Source organism: Mandrillus leucophaeus, unplaced genomic scaffold (assembly GCF_000951045.1).
Source record: "Mandrillus leucophaeus isolate KB7577 unplaced genomic scaffold, Mleu.le_1.0 Scaffold87, whole genome shotgun sequence".
NCBI lineage: Eukaryota > Metazoa > Chordata > Mammalia > Primates > Cercopithecidae > Mandrillus > Mandrillus leucophaeus.
Window position 1 is genome coordinate 1550549 of NW_012109474.1, and position 19691 is coordinate 1570239.

Here is a 19691-nt window from a genome sequence, read left to right on the forward strand (position 1 = left end):
AAAAAAAAAAAAAATACTGTCCATCCTGGGATGTAAAATGACAAATAGCTTATTTTAATTGTTTTTTATTGTGAAATACTTGAGATGGACTGATAACAGACAATAGTAAAATACACATCTATTTTGAGTGGAGAATAAACATCTGTACTCTCATGTTTATTAAATCTTAACCCTGTGTCATGTTTTTTCCAGGTTTTTAAATTAAGAAATGAATTATAATAGCTGTGGTTGAGGCCTTTAAACCACTCTTGTGAATTTGATGTTCATCGTTCCCATATCTAGCAAACTTCCCACATTTCCTGCCTTTCTGTTTGATGACCTTTTCAAGTAAGATACCACCTTTGCCCCCAAGAGGACTTGCAGGTTCAGGAGGCTCAAAGCTGTAAGCCTGTTTGCTTTGAAGGGGAAATGTGTGGGATTTCAAGCCCTGGCCCGGACTGAGGAGTGGGTCTGGAGAGGTGGGGCTCTTCTTCATTCTTGACTCATCTCCTACAGATCAGGACTGGTTCTGGGGAGGTCCATTTCTGGAAATTTTCTAGGCGGTATCTCAGAGAAGGCAAATGGCAGGCAGGAGGTGGCGGTGCCTGCCACAGAGGAAGCCGGTGTTGAGGGCAGAATCCCAGCAGGGATGGGGAGGAGCTTCAGAACAGGGAAGGGAGGGCTCCCAGAGGGCCTTTAGGGCCAGGGAAGAAGGGTGTCTCTGATGGAGGGAATTCAGGCAGCAGCCCTGGACAGGCTGCCCTGGGGCTACTGCTGGGCTGGGGTTGGAGATGGAGCCCCACAAGCCCAATGGGTAGAGCTTGCTGTGCTCAGTGTGATCATTCACACCTCACTCCTCCCCATTTACACAGTCACACGCAGGGCCACAGTCCCTCCTCCTGCCGGGGGCTGTGCCTATCTCCAGTTTTGCTGGGTGTCTGGAATGGGGGTCTGTGGACTCCGCCGTCTTGCTGGCTTTCCTGTGCACAGCTCACCCACTTGGCCTGCTGCTCCTCTGTTCCACACTCGGAGATCCACTGCTTCATTTCCATCTCTGCCACCACTGCTGATGAACCCCTATGTGGGACCTTCTTCCCCACTTCCCCCAGGCCAGTTCAGCCTCCCATAATAGAAACCTTCGGCCTCTGCATATGGAGGAAGTGTCTCTGAGTTCTCTAGCCTGACAGCCGCTGTCTGCCCTAAGCAGGCCATGTTCTGCTGAGCCTGTTGCCTCTCTTGGGCACCTCACTCTTCTCTGGGCACCCTGGGTTGCCTGCTTTCCCTCCCTTACGGCCCCTGCCGAGAGCACACTCTTCATCTCAGCCACACCGTCCCCACCGCCCTCTCATTGCTATTATTTGACAGGTCATCTAACCTCTCCTGTGTGGGAACACTCTGTGTTCAGGGCCCCACACAGAAGGCTCTCAGGAAGTGGCTTTTGGTTGGCAAATGTACAGTTAAGTATGGCCTTGGACAAGGCAGAGCAGTCTCGTTGGAGCTTGGAAAGCTCACCAAGGAGAGTAGGGTTGTATATGGATGTGCACAAAGCCTCGGGGTCTGTTCTGCGCGTGCCCATCAGGAGGCCCCATCCTGCCAGGGCCCGTGCTGACCCCAGAGGAGGTATGTCCCCCGTGCGTCACCGTGCTGTGGAATATCACACCAGCACTATACAACTGGGGTTGAAATGTTCAGGATGCCTGGAAGGGGAGAAGTCTTTTTGTGAGAGATCACATAGGATGGGATGAGGAGTGCAAGCATGGCCTCGTGTTCCCTCCAGCCAGTGGACACTGTATGCCTTGGATGTCCCCCACCTGTCAGCCAGCCTCCAACCAGGGAAGCAGAAACTACTTCAATATATAAAGCAGAGGGATTATAGTTACAATACTTTAAACATTATACATATGTATGTATATACATATACATATATGTTTATGTGTATCTGTATACATTATTCTAAAAATGTGGGCCAGACATGGTGGCTCATGCCTGTAATCCCAGCACCATGGGAGGCCAAGGTGGGTGGATCACCTGAGGTCAGGAGTTTGAAACCAGCCTGGCCAACATGGTGAAACCCCGTCTCTATTAAAAATACAACAATTAGCTGGGCATGGTTGCACATGCCTGTAATCCTAGCTACTCAGGAGGCTGAGGCAGGAGAATCGCTTGAACCTGGGAGGGGGAGGTTGCAGTGAACTGAGATTGCGCCACTGCACTCCAGCCTGGGCAACAGAATGAGCCTCCATCTCAATAAGTAAATAAATAAATGTACATATATACTTATAGTTATGTATGCATGCATTTTACGTATGTATGAATACATATATATTAATTTTTGTTTTGGAACTATTTTAGACTTATAGCCAAGGTGCAGGATGGAACAGGGGGTTCCCAAACACTTGTCCCTCACCTTGCCTTAAAATGAACCTTACATAACTATAGAACCATTATCAGAAGCAAGAAATTAACATTGGTACAATGCTCTTAACTAGAAGCTTTATTCAGATTTCACCAGTTGTTCCATGAATGTCCTTTTTCTGTTCCAGGATCCAAATTTGCATGTAATTGCCACATCACCTCATTCCCTTCCAATCTGATACTTTGTCTTCTTTACTTTTCTTTTCTTTTACAACCTTGACACTTTTGAAGAGTTCTGGTCAGTGCTTCTGTAGAAAGCTCATCAATTTGGGTGGTGTGATATTCTCTCATGATTATGTCGAGAGGGTGCATTTTTGTCAAGAATACCCCAGAAGTGATGTGCCCGTCTCGACGCACCACACTGGGGAGTCCATGATGCAGCTATGTTTTGTTACTGGTGATATTAACCTTGATCACTTGGCTAAAGTGGCATCTGATGGTTTCTCATTTTTCTCTCCCCACCGCCAGCCATGATTAATAAATATCTTAGGGGAAATACTTTGGGACTGCAATGATCCAAGCAGAGGGAATTTAATCCAAAGAATTGATTACTTCTACCTGAGAAGCTACACAGCCCAGGGAATGGCAACCTCAGGTAGCTAGTACCAACTCTCGACCTGAGGCTCAAAGAAAGGGAATGGGCGAGGAGTGCCTCTGACACTGTTGCCACTTCTCTAGGGCCTCACTGCCCCTTATGGTAGCCACAGGCCACATGTGGCTCTTGAAGCCCTTGAAATGTTGTTCATCCAAACTGAGGTGTGCTCTAAGTAGATTTCTGAAACACTATGGAAAGAAGAATGTAAAATATCTCATCAACAACTTTTTATATTGATTACCTGTTGAAGTGATAATATTTTGATGTATTAGATTAAATAAAATATATTATTTCATTTAATTTTACCTGTTTCTTTTTAAAATCTGGCTACTAGAAAACTTAAACTTCTGCCTGTGGTTTCTGCGTGACTCTCATCTGGTTTCAGTTGGATGGTGCTGCTCTAGGATACACTTCCACCCAGCCTATGTCAACAACATTGTAATAATAACGTTCATCCTGGACAAAGGTCATACCCTTGAGCCATGCTCAGGAGGGCACGTCCAGCCAAGGTTTTAGAAAGCCAGGAGTGCATTGGCACACATTCACAGCTTTGACCATGTCATCAAACATGCAGAGACTGGGCTTCCCTCTGCTCTTTCCTTTTTTTTTTCTTTTTCTCTTTTTTTTTTTTTTTTTTTTTTTTTTTTTTTTTTTTTTTTTTTTTTTTTTTTTTGAGGCTCGCTCTGTTACCTAAGAGCATTGTGCATTGGCACGATCACAGCTCACTACGACCTTAAACTCCTGGGCTTAAGCAATCCTCCAGCCTCAGCCTCCCAAGTAGCTAGGACAACAAGTGCATGCCACCGTAGCTGGCTGGTTTTTGTTTTTGTTTTAGTAGAGACAAGGTGTCTCTATGTTGCCCAGGCTGGTCTCAAACTCCTGGGCTCCAGTGATCTCCTGCCTTGACCTCCCAAAGTGCTGAATTACAAGTGTGAGCTGCCTGGCCCTCCTCTGCTCTTTATGTATCATGCAGGGTGTAGGTTAAGATCAGTATTCAACAACTTCAGCTCCAGAGGCTAGCTAGTGTTTAATACAATAGTAAAAACACTGCCGTATACCTGGATAGCATTTGACAGGAAGGGCTATATGGCTGCTACTGCATTGTATCTATACAGTGTTTTTATAGCTCACAAAGGTCCTTCGTCCCAGCCTCCCAGCCAGTCACCCAGCATGGCTCTCCCCAGTTTATAGATGACAAAATGAAGCCTGAGAGATCACATGGATTTCTGTGGCTCCCAAACTCCCAATGCATCCCTTGGGGAGCTCGTCAAAACACTGATCCTCTGGCCCTGGCCTCGCAAAGTCTAATTCAGTGGGTAAAGGCTGGGGCCCATGGACCTCCATGTTGCGGACTCTGGGGACTCTCATGCAGATGGTTGTCAGACCGCACTTTGGGGCACAGCAGCCCTCTGAGTTCTTAGGGGATGTGAGTGGCAGGGCTTGTCTGAGCCACGCTTCTGATGGCCAGGTTGGGCTCTTTCCTGGTGCCAAACCCATCATCTTTTGGAGCTAGGCTTCTAGGAAGACCCACACATACCTGCCTCATTGCCAGCTCCGGCCACACCCTTGATGTAATAGAGGGCTAGTGTGGCTGAAGCCAGGTCAGGCGGTCAAACGTGGTGCTGGTGGTACCAAACTCAGAATAAGTTTCGTCATCTCTGGCTGACTTTGGGATGTAGCCAGTCTTTGTCACTGTGCTGGGCTCAGGTGAAGGGAAGTGAGTTTGCCTCCCCCTCAAGCAGATGCCAAAGCTTCATCTTGATGTGGAGCCTGAGGATGCCAAATTGGGTCTGGTGGTTGAGAAAGATTTGGGTTGAAATGACCAACTAGGATTCCACACTCATGCTAATGGGGAAGGCCGGGGCACAACTCCTGCAGCCTGGCAGAGTGAGCATGGGCCTGGCTGTCCTGCCATCACTGATCGCTCCTTTCTGCTCTGCAGTGGACAGCGGACTGCAGCGAACCACTGGACAGCAGCTGTTCCTTCTCCCGAGGGCGAGCCCCCCCACAGCAGGTAGGGAACCGGCTCTGCGCTCTGTCTGAGGGTATCCTATGTCTTGTCTGCCTGGGTTCCTGGGCCAGCCCACAGTGGCTCCTGAGGGGTGGTGACATGGAGAGTGCAGAGAGGTGGGAGAGGGGAGGGTGCATCTGTCCCCTGGAAAGCCCTCCCTAACCCCCTGCCCACAGGCACTCCCCCAAACTCATCACTTGATGAGATTTCTTCTTTAGTCTTTAGTGACTGCGTTCTATATACTAACACACATCTGGAAGCAGCCCAGATGTTTGCTGAGGAGAATTAAGAGGTGCCTTGGGATCCATCCTTACAGTGGAATATTACACAGCAGTCAAATGACTGCACTGAGGGTTCAGGCACCAACATTGTGGCCCCACAAACAATGGGACTCAGCATTTTGATGCTGGCGGGTGCTTTGGTTGTCACTTCTGCTCCAGATCTGCAGAAGGCCTGGGAGGGGCAGCCTGTGGGGGAGCTGTCAGAGACTTGTCCATCCCTCCAGCCAACCAACAGTCCTGGGACCCCACTGGAGCCTGCCGCCTTTCTCCCTGCTGCTTGCCGTGAGGTCCTGAGAGGCTCGTGGGTGGGTTGCGTGGCTGGGAGGGAAGGGGGGCAGCTGCTGTTTGACAGCTGCCCTGGTGACCCCCAGGCCCTTCCCCACACCCTCTGGTGGTCCAGCTGTTCTCACTGATACCTCATTCCTGCCTGCAGGAGCCTGTGGGATTAGAGGCTGAAAAACCCATGTGTCCCCATCCCGAGTTCGGCCTCAGACTGTGCCTGTCCAGAAAGCGGACGGAGCCCCTGCAGGCTCCTGTGAGGGGCCATGCCCGGTTTCAGAGCCGCTGCAGTCATGGGTTGCCCCAGGCCTACTTGCTCATGTTCAGTTTCGATCCACTTAATCATGTTCAGCTTCGGTCCCCTGGCAGATTCACCCAACTCCTCTATTCTGTGCCAAGGGAAGCTGGTCAGTGGCCTCGGTTCTAGATCTTTCTTAGGCTGCAGGGTGTGGCTGCCCCATGGTGTGGGGGGATGGCTGCCCAGGATGGTTCTTTCACATGACAAGATTTGCTTGTGTGTTCAATTGTTTCTTAAGAAGGAGGCCATAATAAGAGCCCCAGGGGTTGGGGGTAATGGGAGACCTGGAGTCTTGTTTTTGTTCTGCCACAAACTTGGTGGCAAACTCTTCCGCCTTGGGTCTCAGCTTCCTTACATAAAACCCAGAAGGAGCCTCGATGGCCTCTGAGGGTCCTTCTAACATCTCCGTGCCATTTGCAGATGAGGAAACTGAGTCCCCCGGAGGTGCCACTTGTCTGCCCTCCACCCCGTATGGCACTGCTACCTTGCCCAGCTGCAGAAGGTGACCTTCTAGGGGGTGCCTTTGTCTCTGCTGCCTCCCTGCCTGGGACCCCGTGTTATACTCCCTGACCCCCTAGCTTTTGGTCTAGGCCCTGCTCCTCAGGGGCACTGTCTTGCTCCTGCCAATTATTCTAGGGTCTCCTAAATGGAGTTCCCCTCACTCTTCAGCAGCAGTTGTGAACTTGGATTTGGGGACTCAAGCACCAGGCAGAGACTTTCAGGGAGCGCTTGAAGCTCTTAGATGGGGAATAAGAGGTTTGTCCCTGAGAGCTCTCTGTTATTTGGTCAGCAGGTGTCTGGTTCTGGAATCTTCCAAGGAAGGGTCCTTTTTCCTCTCCCCTTTACCATCTTTTTGGGGGCCTGTCTGCTGCCTTTCCCTTCTGGTCCCCTTCTCCACATCACTCCTGACAGAGTCTCCAGGGCGCGAGGAAGGGTTCTCCACGTTTTCTCCCTTCATCTGCCTCACCTCCCCACCCACCCCTGTCCTCTCGGGTCTGCCTTCCCCACCTGCAGGAGGTTGTGTGGGGGTTCGCCAGATAATATGGGCCCATGGAGCAGGGCTGGGGGCTTGTGGGGTGGGGTTAGGTGTGGACTTGTCCCTGCCCCAGGCACCCTGACACCACAAGGCTTACCCCAATCCCACCTTCAGGAAGCAGCTGAGCAGTTGACTCGGGGTAGGCAGTGTTTGACAAAATGAAATATAACTCAACTTAAAAGTGAAGTTGTGAAAAGCTCATATTAAATCCTTTCTTGGCAGGTGAAACTAAGACATAGGTTCATTATAGGGGAGGTGCCCAAGGAGGGTGGAGGGGAGGAGCCCAAGGAGGGTGGACAGCAGGGTCTCTGCATAGAATCCCACCTAATCACCTGACATGCCCAGAGGCAAGGTTTTGTGGGAGGGACCTCCTACAGGCCACAGGAGCACTGGCATTCCCATCACCCCTGACCTGCGATGGCCGCCTGATCATCTCAGAGGGAAGACGGAGAGATGTCTACTTCCAAGAAGTGAAAGAGGGGCTGGGCCACTGAGGGACACCCCCTGCCACAGCCATGTGTGCCTGGTGCTGTGTTGGTCTTGGGTGCAGTGTCTGCAACGTCCATGCCTGGAGAGCCAGCTGGGACAGAAGGGAAGGCTCAGTCAGAATGCTGGGTTTGCCTGAGTCTGGCGTGGGATGCACCACCTGTGCTGTGTGAAGTTGCTTACAGCCAAAGAAACCTCTGAAGATTGGAGAGGGTCTTTCAGGAGGAATTTCTTAGAGATTTGTCAACCAGGAGTGTTTGCAGGGGCCTGGTGCTAAGCTCCAGGTGGGCTTGAAGCCAGGGACCTGCCTTCAAGGGCAGCACTGCTAAGTGAAAAGGACAAGACACAGGTGTAAAACAGATGCCCCCTGCAGGACACGAGATGGGGCTCAGGGGGTGGCCTGGAGTTCAGAAACCTGGGCAGGTGCACAGAGGAGGTGAGGGGTAGTAGCATCTCCTGGATGGATGGCCAAGGTTCAGACCTGGGTACTGCACGGGGAGGCAGGAGCATCTGTGGGCCTGAATTTACATGAAGTCTCCCATGGTCGGCAGCACCTTGGTTCAGTGATGACAGGCTTTATTTTTAGACATCAGAGAATGAATTTATTAGGTACAAACAACAGCATGGCATAAACAAGAGGAACCTTTATTTTTCTCTTGCCACCAGCCTGGATGGGCATTCAGGGCTGGTATGGTAGCCCAACAGTGTGGGGGCCAGCTCCTTGCTTCTCACTGCTCTGCCCTCTCTAGAGTGTTGCCCTTGGCCACGTGGCCCATGGTGGCTCATGCCCACGTCCATGCGTCCGCCCGTGGGGACACCCACCTGAGTTTCCTTCCCAGGAACCTCTGATTTCTGCCCATGAAGCAGCCATCTCCTGATGCCCCCTACTGGAGGGATCAAACCTGGGCAGCGTCCTTTGAGTGACCGCACCCCAAGGAAAGCCCCACGTAGCTGGCCTGTGGCAGTGTCCTTGTCACCCCTGTCGTGCAGGGGCTCTCTGATGGAAAAGGACCCAGGCAGCTGCCCACTGAAGGGTGCCTTTGCTACTGTGATGGGATGCTGCTATTCCCTTCATCCTTCAAGGCTCCCTTTAGCCTGGCCCACCAGAGGCAAGAACACAGGACCAGCTCTCAGGGACACCACCCATGAGCACCCCGGCTGGCTCCTCGCTACACCCACGTGCCCAGGCAGACACCCTCACACTGGCTCATGCTGCTACCAAGCTGTTCCATGCACACCTGCCTGTGCTTCAGCCAGCTAGTCAACCCTAAGACGGGAGTCGGGGCTGGCTCTACTTCCTCAACCACTTCTGGCCTAGGGCCTTGTACTCAGTGGACACTCAATAGTGATGCCTGAGACTGCACTGAGTTGGCCCAGGCTCAGTCCATGCAGTCATTCCCTATTGGGCCCTTTTCCTCCGTCACACCAACTTTGATGAGCTTTCTGGGGCCATCACGATGATGGGAGAGCACTGCTAACCCATTTTTACCCATGGAGACAATTAGTTTCAGGGAGAAACTGAGGCTACATGGAGATGGGGTGGCTGGCTGCTCTGGTGCTCCTTTTGACTGACCACGTTGGCTGCACATGTCAAAAGTAAGGTTGGCAGGAAGATGCGGAGCTCCTGCATTCTGCCAAACAGCTTCTGGGTGGTGGGCCACAGACCATGCCCTGCAACCAGGGCCCAGATGCGGCCCCATTTGCAGATTAGTCGTACACTGGGATGATTGATTCATCCCTAGCAGGCTTCCAGCCTCATCCTGTTTGTTTTTTTAGCTAATGTCAATAAGAAAACCTTGCTTTTTCTGAACTCTTTCAGAGGCAGAAAGTGGGGGCAACCTAGAGGAGACCGGGTCCCACAAGGGAGGAGGAAGAGAGCCCAGAGAGCGTAGAGCAAAAAAAGGGCTACAGATAGTTCAGACGAGGCCGACCAGCTGCCGGGAACTGGGATTCAGCTGTATTTGGGATTGCCTGACATCCTGGCATCCTCTTCCCAAAAGACCCGTCCGTCACCTAGTCATTTAGTTAGGATGTCAGAAATTTCCAGCTTTTCATTGTAATAGGGGAAATGTGTAGGGATTGCTGAAATGAGAAACTGCAGCAGCAGTACATTCAGAAGGCTTTTCAAGGTGCTGGCATGAGATGTAGAATTCAGGAAAGAAACCAAAGGCATAGGAAAGGTTGTATGGGGTAAGGAGTGAGCAGCTGTTTTCCATCTGCACGGGTGTGCCAAGGACAGGAAATTAATATGCGCCACAACAGCAGAGCCTCTGATTAGACCTTGGGAAGGACTTCCTTTGACGGAAGGACTTGGCCCACCGTGTTGGCTGTTGAGCAAGGTGATGAAATCTTTGCTAGGAACCTGATGAGCACGACTCCTTATCAGGCAGGTTCACATGAAGCCCTGGGAAAGATGGGGGTGTGACACAAATGATGACTTTGAGTCTTGGCTGAGGGCCTATGATCCCAACATTCCCTGGAATAAGTGAAGGGTACTCTCTTGTTTCAGCCTGATGCCCTGTAGCAAACTGAAGCATAAAGAGAGTCAAAGAGCCTTGTCCCAAGGGCCAGGAGAGCTAGGTGTTGACCCACGAGTGACACTGGCTCCAAGCACCTCTTCTGCAAAACAATGACACAGACTTCTTAGAGTCTCTCCAGAAATCTCTGTTTGCATTCTGTAACTCCATGAAATGCCCAACTGGATCCAAATCACCGCCACAGCAGGTCTGGGTCTTCCTAACTTCTCCACTGTTCCCCATCCCCTGATACCTGTGCCAACCTTCAAGCCAGCTATTTGGGCACCAACATTGACTCTGACCCAGGGGGTACCAGATGGTAGGTGGAGGAGACCTTCAAATATACTGATTACCTCTGGCCCCAGAAAAAGGTAGAAGGAGTTTTCTGCCAGTCAACTTGCTACCCTTTAGTAACTATAGGATTTTGTTCTGTGCTAATTTTAAAAAATCATTAGTGCAAACAATATCTTAGTAAAAGTACCTACATTTTTTAGCACTTTCTTGGATATACAAGAAATACCAGGTTTATGTGCTGCTGTCTGTTTGGTTCATATTTATTGAGCCCCTGCTGTGAGCCCAGCAGATGAGTATGAGTGGGAGCTTCTGGATCACTGCCAGTTTGTAGGGTAAAAACTAGTTTACACAGAACAAGATGACAACATACACGTAAGAGCCCCAAAGAGATGTCATCCTGGCCACAAGAACTGCGGTGATTCCAAAGAGTGGTCCAGTTGGTCTCTGTGGGTAGGGAGGTGTCTTGTAGGACATGAGGCCTGACCTTTGCCTTTGAGAATGGGTAGGATGTTTGACTAGATGGAAGGGAAGAGAGAAGAAGATGAAGAGAGAAGACATGATGTTATCAGAGGTTGAATAGGGCACAATGTTGGGATGTTAGGGTAATAGAAGGCAGCACAGCTAGAGGAGATGGATCGTATTGGGTGTTACTCAAGTAGGGGGCTGAGAATGGTGAATGCAGAGGGGTCTGTGTGTAGGTTCAGATGTTGGAAGCTCTGTCCAACCCAGCCCCTGTTGTGTGCCTTGAACTTTTTATCTTGTATCTTTCTCTGGTGTTCCATACAGGCAAAGTCTGTTCCCCTGTATCAGCCAGGATAGCCTAGGTAATGCTGCAGTAACAAACAACCCAAAATCTCAGTAACATTAAACAACCAGGGCACAGCTTGGTGGTACAGTTCAATTTTAACCAGTTGTCATGACAGAGAAAAAGGAGCTTTGGAGGATCGTGCATTGGCAGTTCAGGGCTCCAGCCTACCTACAACATTTGTCACTTCCACTCCAAGCTTGTTGCCCAGAACGGGTCATGTGGCCTCATCCAACCATAAGCACACTGAGAAGTACAGCGCTACTCTGTGCCTGGAATAGGGGGAACCAGAACTATTTGGTGACTGGCTAGAATGATGTCACATGCCCTATCTCTAGTAGAAGCTTCCCAGAGGCTGGGGCTGACCTTTTCTTTCCCTCATCTTCTTCACCACATCAAATCCTTGATGGAACTCAAGGATTCAACTTGTGGGGGCCTAGGGTAATCCCTGGATCTCTGAAGATTTGCTGAAAAATCAACTTGCAAAAGGCAGATTAATAAGAGAAAAGGCAGACACGTTTATTTAACATGTATACATGGGAGGCTGCAGAATGAAGACCCAAAGATACAGGGGAAATTGTCTATTTTTATGGTTAAGTTAAACAAAGTATGGACAGTTGTAGAAATGGGATTGTACCAAAAGGGCATGATCTCATGCTAATAGACGAAATGGGGAAATAGAGCAAGGCCTGTCTGTCTCGACTCTTCTTGGCCTCTCTGTGCAGCATTCCTTCCTTCTGAGTTGGGGCAGGACCCTCTCTGGAATGGGTGGCATAACCTATAATCAAACAAAGCAGATGAGATAATTTATTTATGGCCAGTTTTCACAAAGAAAGGCAGAGAGAGAATTAGAGCTCTATCTTTAGGTTTCATGGCTGGCTTTGGGAGAAAGAAGCTGTGGTTTCTCATGGAGGGGAAGAGGGAGTCTAACTTCTATGGCTAGCTTCAGGGGAGAGTGAGACTGAGAGTGAGAGGCAGGAGGGCAGAAAGTCAGAGAAAGACTTTTGCTTCTGAGGCTGCTGCTGAGGCCTTCATTTTGGGATATTGTTTTCTGAGCCCCAACAAACTCCCTTGCACTGGAGTTTAAGGCCTCCAGTGAATTCTGAAGACATCATGGGTTCTCAGGTGGTAGGAAGCTCAGAGGTCACCTGATCCAGCTCCCCACCATGAGGTATTTCCAGTAGCAGGGAGCTCACTGCTTCAGAAGGCATCTCAGCACAGTTGGGCAGCTCAATTAATCAAAAAGATCATTCTTTGATTCAGCCGCAAGCCCCCTTCTCATTGCTCCAGCTGATGGTTTTTTTTTTTTAACTATTTTACTTGTGTCTTTTGCCTACTGACTTTCCTCAGCAGCCTAGCATGGCAAGTCTTTTTTGAGCTAAATATCCTCATTGTGCATGAGGAATTGTCTTTGCTGTGGTTGGGTCATTCCTTTGTTTATCTGTTTGTTCTTTCGCCTATTGATCAGCTCCAATCAGCCAGTCATCACTGAGGGCTGCTGTACTCCAGGCTGGGCACTGGGCACTGGGATGGTGAGGAACGTAGCCATGGTGACTGTTTGCGTGAAGGGTAGAGTGGAGAGGACAGACGCTCAAGCTGCAGTGCGAAGATGTCTGGGACATGACATGATGGTCCTTCGGGCCTGGGTCACATGCCCAGGAGCACTAGAAGTGTGCGCTGTGATTCCCCTTAACATTCCTCCCAGAACCAAACATGGCACAACCTCTGTGCTCACCAGTGTGTGTGTCTGTCTTTCAGAAAATGCCATCTGTCCCTATCCTCGAAGTGCCTTCTGGCTCCAGCTCACTTGGAGGAACAGGATGCCACACTTACTAAACAATGCTGACAACTGGCTCCTATAGGGAGAACCATCAGCAGCCATGCCTTGGGTGCTTGCTGTATCCATTCTGAGCCACATGACCTGGTCTCTGCAATCAGGGAAGCTAGAATCTGCTTAGGGAAATAAGCCATTTTGGAGGAGATGGCAGCATGTGAATACGGGGAGGAGTAGCCTGCTGTCTGCACAGGGCCTTGCATTCTAGCAGGAGAGGTGAGACATACAGGCAAAGGGGGAGCCGCCATGCTGTCGTGGAAGCAGCATGGCACCTGGGTTTAGGAGATGTGTTTTCAGCCTGGACTGTGCTTCCAACATACTATGGAATCCAAACTTACTATTGGATCATGGATAAGATACATTATCTCACTGCAGCCTCAGTTTCTGCTCTATAAAATGAGGAGGTGAACTAGATGTAAGGCCATCAAAATGTCTTGTGAAAAATATAGACCTAAACTTCTGCTTCTGGAAAATGCAATAGATGTTCTTGTCCATATTTCTCCTGCTAAATACAACTAAAAACCCAAGACATTCTGTATAAAATGAACATAAGAAGACTCGGAGAGGTGGAGGGAAGAAGGCAGACCCGCTAGGGTGCCCAGGACCTGAGAATGACACAGTGAGAAGCTTGTTTTCTTTTTGCCTCATGTGTCCCACACTTGGCACTAGGAAATGCTAATGGACACAGGCAAAAAATAATAATAAAAAGCTGCTCTCTGCAGGAAACGGACTAAGGAAAGCTAGAAAAATATAGGATAGAAAAGAAGGAAAATTATAGGAAAAGACCCAGCAAGACAGAAAATTTTTTTTTTTTTCTTTTTTCTTGAGATGGAGTCTCACCCTGTCGCCTAGGCTGGAGTGCAATGGCGCAATCTCGGCTCACTGCAAACTCCACCTCCCAGGTTAAAGCGATTCTCCTGCCTCAGCCTCCTAAGTAGCTGGGATTACAGGCACGCACCTCCACACCCAGCTAATTTTTATATTTTTAGTAGAGACGGGGTTTCACCATGTTGGCCATACTGGTCTTGAACTCCTGACCTCGTGATCCACCCGCCTCGTGATCCACCCGCCTCAGCCTCCCAAAGTGCTGGGATTACAGGCATGAGCCACAGCGCCTGGTCCGACAGAAAACTTTTAGACAGTAACTGGTCTACCCCAGCCAAACACCACAGAAAACATCCCCACCCCCATCCATCCCAGCCAAGACCGAGTGGGAGCTCAGATTCCACCCCTGCTGGGCTAGAAGAGGGGCTCCAATCCCCTAACAGAGTAGTGTCAGAGAAGGCCAGTGGGGAGCTGCGACTTTCATCCCCAACTGGTGAGAAGGCTCCTACCCACACCCCATGGTGTCACTGGAGGCAGCAGGAACCTGACTTGCACCCCCACTGGGCAGTATCGAGGTGTCCCTCTCCTTCCTGCTGGGGTGGTGTCAGAAAGAGTGAGTCAGACTGCATAGATGCCCAGGGGTGATGAGGCCAGCCCCACTGCAGTGTCAGAGGGGACCACATGGGGATCCGGAACTCCCACCTCCATCCAGCAGTGACAGCGAGCACCCCTGGGGCATCAGAGGAGGTTGAGTGGGCAACCTGGACTTTCACTTCTGCCTGGCAATAATGAAGCTATCCCCTTCCCTTTTCCTCTGCCAGAGTGGTACCACGAAACGCAGTTAAAGCAGAATGTTTAAATATGACTGTCTCATGAACTAACATGAAAATGCCTTGGTTTCAATTAAAAATCATTTGTCATACCACAAACAAACTGACTGAAATAAACAATCAATGGATGTCAACACCGAGATGCTAAACTGGACTTTATCGTCATTAAACTTTTGCTCTGGGAAGGACCCTATTAAGAGCATGAAGAGACAAGTTTCAGAGAGGGAGAAAATATTTGCAAAACATATCTGACAAAGGACTTGTATTTAGAATATATAAAGAACTCTCAAAACTCATCATGAAAAAACAATCCAATTAGAAAATGGACAAAGTAAAGCGACATTTTTCACTGAAGACATTTTTCCCTGAAGGTGATGTACAGATGGCAGATAAGCACACAAAAAGGTATGCAACATCATTAGCCATGACAGAGACACAAATTAAAACCCCAACAAGACATCACTACACTCCGATCAGAATGGTTAAAATAATTTTTTTTTAAGTGACAATGTCCACTTCAATTTGGCAGTATTAAAAAAAAAAAGAAAAAAGTGACGGCCAAGAGCAGTGGCTCAGGCCTGTAATCTCAACATTTTGGGAGGCCAAGGCAGGTGGATCGTCTAAGGCTAGTTCGAGACCAGCCTGGGCAACATGGTGAAACACCATCCCAACAAAAAATATAAACATTAGTTTTGCATAGTGGCACACACCTGTGGTCCCAGCTACTCAGAAGGCTGAGGTAGGAGGATCACTTGAGCCTGGGAGATGGAGGTTGCGGTGAGCTGTGATCACACCACTGTACCCCAGCCTGGGTAACAGCGAGACCCTGTCTCAAAAAAATAAATAAATAAAAATAAAAAAGAAAAGAAAAATGAAATGACAGTGCCCAATGCTGGTGAGAATGCAGAGAAACTGAATCAGTCCTACAGTTATAGTGGGGATGTAGAATGGTATAGCCATTCTGGAAAACAGTTTGGCAATTTAAAAAAAAAAAAAAAAAAACAAAACCTGCAAGTACCATATGATTTGATTGAGCAATTGCACTCCTGGGTGTTTATCCTAGAGAAATGAAAACTTATGTTCACACAAAAACTTGTACTCAACTGTTTATAGCAGCTTTGTTCACAATAGGCAGAAACCTAGAAGCAGCTCAGGTCATCTTCAGCAGGTGAATGGTTAAACACTGAGCAATGAGAAGGAATGAACGAGTGATGATGCAGCAGCCTGGAGGAGTCTCCGGAAATCATGCTGAGTGATTTTCAAAAAGCCAGTCCTCCAAAGTCGCATACTCTGCAATTCCATTTATATAACATTCTTGAGAGGGCAAAGTAATAGAAATGGGGAAGAGGTTTGTGGTTGCCAGGATGAGGGAAGGGGTAGGGGCAGGAGGAAAGTGGACATGGCTGTAAGGGGCAGCCTTGTGATGGTGGTAGTGTTCTGTGTCTCCACTGTATCAGTGTTGATACCCGGAGATGCTAAATTGAACTTCATCGTAATTAAACTTTTGCTCTGGGAAGGATCCTATTAAGAGGATGAAGAGACAAGTTACATTGTGGCATTGAACTATAATTTCCTCATGGAGGGAAACTGCATATAGGGCACAAGGGGTCTCTTTGTATTACTTTTTACAAGTATGTATGAATCTACAACCATCTAAAAATAAAAAGTATAATTTGTAAAAAGTATAAAAAGTGTAATTTAAAAATACAAAAAGTAATTTGTAAAAAGTATTTTTGTTTCTTCAGAACCTTACGTGGAGATTCCACACAGAAACAGGAAAGGGATAGAACCATTTTGGGGGGGCAAGGGGAGGAGTCCTGCCTGCTTTCTCCCCCAACTGCCCGCCTCATGGCTCTTAGAACATCTCTGCAGGACTCCTAGGTCACCCCCCAGACCAGATGATCTCTCAGCCCTCTCCTGTCATGACCTTCTTTAGTTCTGAGTCTGGTACTGGCAGAAAAGGACAGATCTTTGGGGCCTGGGGAGTTCAAAGAAGGCCTCCTTTTGAGGTAGACTTTGAGGATGGGATGGTGTTGGAATGGGGAGTGTTGATTTTCCCCATCTCCTGGAAGACTTTCCCTGGCAGGAGCTGGGGACAGTTGAGGAGGATCCCATTATTTCAGCGGGAGTTGGACAGGCAGCCAGCCAGAAATGGCCTCTGGTGTGGCCCTGTCCAGGACAGGCTCAAATAGCATGGCCCATTTAAAACCTAAATCACAACCCTAATTAGCTGAGAGTGGGCAGAGTGTTGGCCTAAGAGAAATATACTCGACCACAGGCATCATCGTTGTCTCCTATCTCTCTCTGGCCTTTGGGTCTTAATTCAAAGACAGATGGAGCATGGGGGAAAAGACAGGATGGACAGACAGACGCAGATGTCCTAGCATGAAAGGAATGGCCTTTCCCTCCCAAACTCAGCTTTAGTGCCGCCCAGAAAGCTGTCTCTGCTGGGCTCTGCCCTGCTGTTCGCCTGCTTCAAAGGCCCATGGGGGTCTATTTCCCCCTTTCCCAGCTGCCTGTGGAGCTGTCCTTGGTTCTGAACACACACACACACACACACACACACACACACACACACACACACACACACACACACACACGCCAAGATAGGCCTGTTTCTCTTTGGGTTCTGCCCCCTGCCACCTCCCCTTGTGCTTTCCCCCTTAGTTTCTCTCTGAGCAGATCCAGCCATTCTCAAAGTGTGCTTTAGTTTGCGCCTGAGAGGAGTTTCAGATCTGGCCCACAGGAAGCCTCTGTTTGGCCCAGGAGATGAGTCTGGGGTCCTCTGGTCCAGGAATATTTCATGTAATGTAAAAGGCCTCATGGTGTCTCTCATATATTCCAATGTAGAATTGCCAATGTAGCCTATGTAGTCATGGGACCAGTAGAGAAACTTTTTGGACCAGGTCCAAAAAGTCAGAGTGAGGCCAGGCGTGGTGGCTCATGCCTGTAATCCCAGCACTTTGGGAGGCTGAGGCGGGTGGATCACCTGAGGTCAGGAGTTCGAGTTCAAGACCAGCCTGGCCAACATGGTGAAACCTTGTCTCTACTAAAAATACAAAAATTGCTCATGGACCTGCTCCAAGATGGCTGAATAGGAACAGCTGTGGTCTGCAGCTCCCAGCATGATCAACGCAGAAGATGGGTGATTTCTGCATTTCCAACTGAGGTACCTGGTTCATTTCATTGGGACTGGTTGAATAGTGGATGCAGCCCATGGAGGGTGAGCCAAAGCAGGGCGGGGCGTTGCCTCACCCGGGAAGCACAAGGGGTCGGGGTATCTCCCTTTCGTAGCCAAGGGAAGCCGTGACAGATGGTACCTGGAAAAACGGGACACTCCCACCCAAATACTGCACTTTTCCAACAGTCTTAGCAAACAGCACACCAGGAGATTATATCCCGCGCCTGGTTCGGTGGGTCCCATGCCCACAGAGCCTTGCTCACTGTTAGTGCAGCAGTCTGACATTGACCTGCAAGGCAGCAGCCCTTGAGGGGGAGGGGCATCCACTATTGCTGAGGCTCGAGTAGGTAAACAGAGCAGCTGGGGAAGCTCGAACTTGGCAGAGCCAACCACAGCTCAGCAAGGCCTGTTGCCTCTGTAGACTCCACCTCTGGGGGCAGGGCATAGCTGAACAAAAGGCAGAAGAAACTTCTGCAGACTTAAATGTCCCTGTCTGACAGCTCTGAAGAGAGCAGTGGTTCTCCCAGCATGGTGTTTGAGCTCGGAGAATGGACAGACTGCCTCCTCAAGTGGGTCCCTGACCCCTGTGTAACCTAACTGGGAGACACCTCCCAGTAGGGGCCGACTGACACCTCATACAGGCGGGTGCCCCTCTGGGACGAAGCTTCCAGAGAAAAGATCAGGCAGCAGTATTTGCTCTTCTGCAATATTTGCTGTTCGGCAGCCTCTGCTAGTGATACCCAGGCAAACAGGATCTGGAATGGACCTCCAGCAAACTCCAACAGACCTGCAGCTGTGGGACCTGACTGTTAGAAGGAAAACTAACACACAGAAAGGAATAGTATCAACATCAACAAAAAGAACACCCACACCAAAACCACATTTGTAGGTCACCAACATCAAAGACCAAAGGTAGATAAAACCTCAAAGATGTGGAGAAACCAGAGCAGAAAAGCTGAAAAATCTAAAAACCAGAGCACTTCTTCTCCTCCAAAGGATCGGAGCTCCTTGCCAGCAACAGAACAAAGCTGGATGGAGAATGACTTTGATGAGCTGACAGAAGTAGACTTCCAAAGGTCGGTAATAACAAACTTCTCCTAGCTAAAGGAGGATGTTCAAACCCATCATAAGGAAGCTAAAAACCTTGAAAAATGATTAGATGAATGGCTAACTAGAATAAACAGTGTAGAGAAGACCTTAAATGACCTGATGGAGCTGGAAACCATGACATGAGAACTACTGATGCATACACAAACTTTAATAGCAGATTTAATCAAGTGGAAGAAAGGGTATCAGTGATTGAAGATCAAATTAATGAAATAAAGTGAGAAGAGAAGTTTAGGGAAAAAAGATAAAAAGAAATGAACAAAGCCTTCAAGAAATATGGGACTATGTGAAAAGACCAAATCTATGTTTGATTGGTGCACCTGAAAGTGAAAGGGAGAATGGAACCAAGCTGGAAAACACTCTTCAGGATATTACCGAGGATAACTTCCCCAACCTAGAAAGGCAGGCCACCATTCAAATTCAGGAAATACAGAGAACATCACAAAGATACTCCTCGAGAAGAGCAACCCCAAGACACATAATTGTCAGATTCACCAAGGTTGACATGAAGGAAAAAATGTTAAGGGCAGCCAGAGAGAAAGGTCGGGTTACCCACAAAGGAAAGCCCATAAGACTATAGTAGATCTCTCAGCAGAAACTCTACAAGCCAGAAGAGAGTGGGGGCCAATATTCAATATCCTTAAGGAAAAGAATAAAAAAAAAATTTTTTCAACCGAGAATTTCATATCCAGCCAAACTAAGCTTCATAAGTGAAGAAGAAATAAAATCCTTTACAGACAAGCAAATGCTGAGAGATTCTGTCACCACCAGGCCTGCCTTGCAGGAGCTCCTGAAGGAAGCACTAAACATGGAAAGGAACAGCCAGTACCAGCCACTGCAAAAACATGCCAAATGCAAAAACATGCCAAAGACCATCAATGCTAGGAAGAAACTGCATCAACTAATGGGCAAAATAACC

General features: G+C 48.8%; 1 protein-coding gene across 3 annotated transcripts in view; it reads left to right on the plus strand.

Annotated features, from left to right (window-relative positions):
* CTIF (CBP80/20-dependent translation initiation factor) overlaps positions 1-19691 on the plus strand; it is a 344748-nt gene that overhangs the window by 102589 nt on the left and 222468 nt on the right. For all 3 annotated transcript variants that reach the window (XM_011968992.1, XM_011968993.1, XM_011968991.1), the window contains one exon: positions 4932-5003. In XM_011968992.1, the coding sequence (XP_011824382.1) occupies positions 4932-5003 (72 nt within the window). The remainder of the gene's footprint in view (positions 1-4931; positions 5004-19691) is intronic.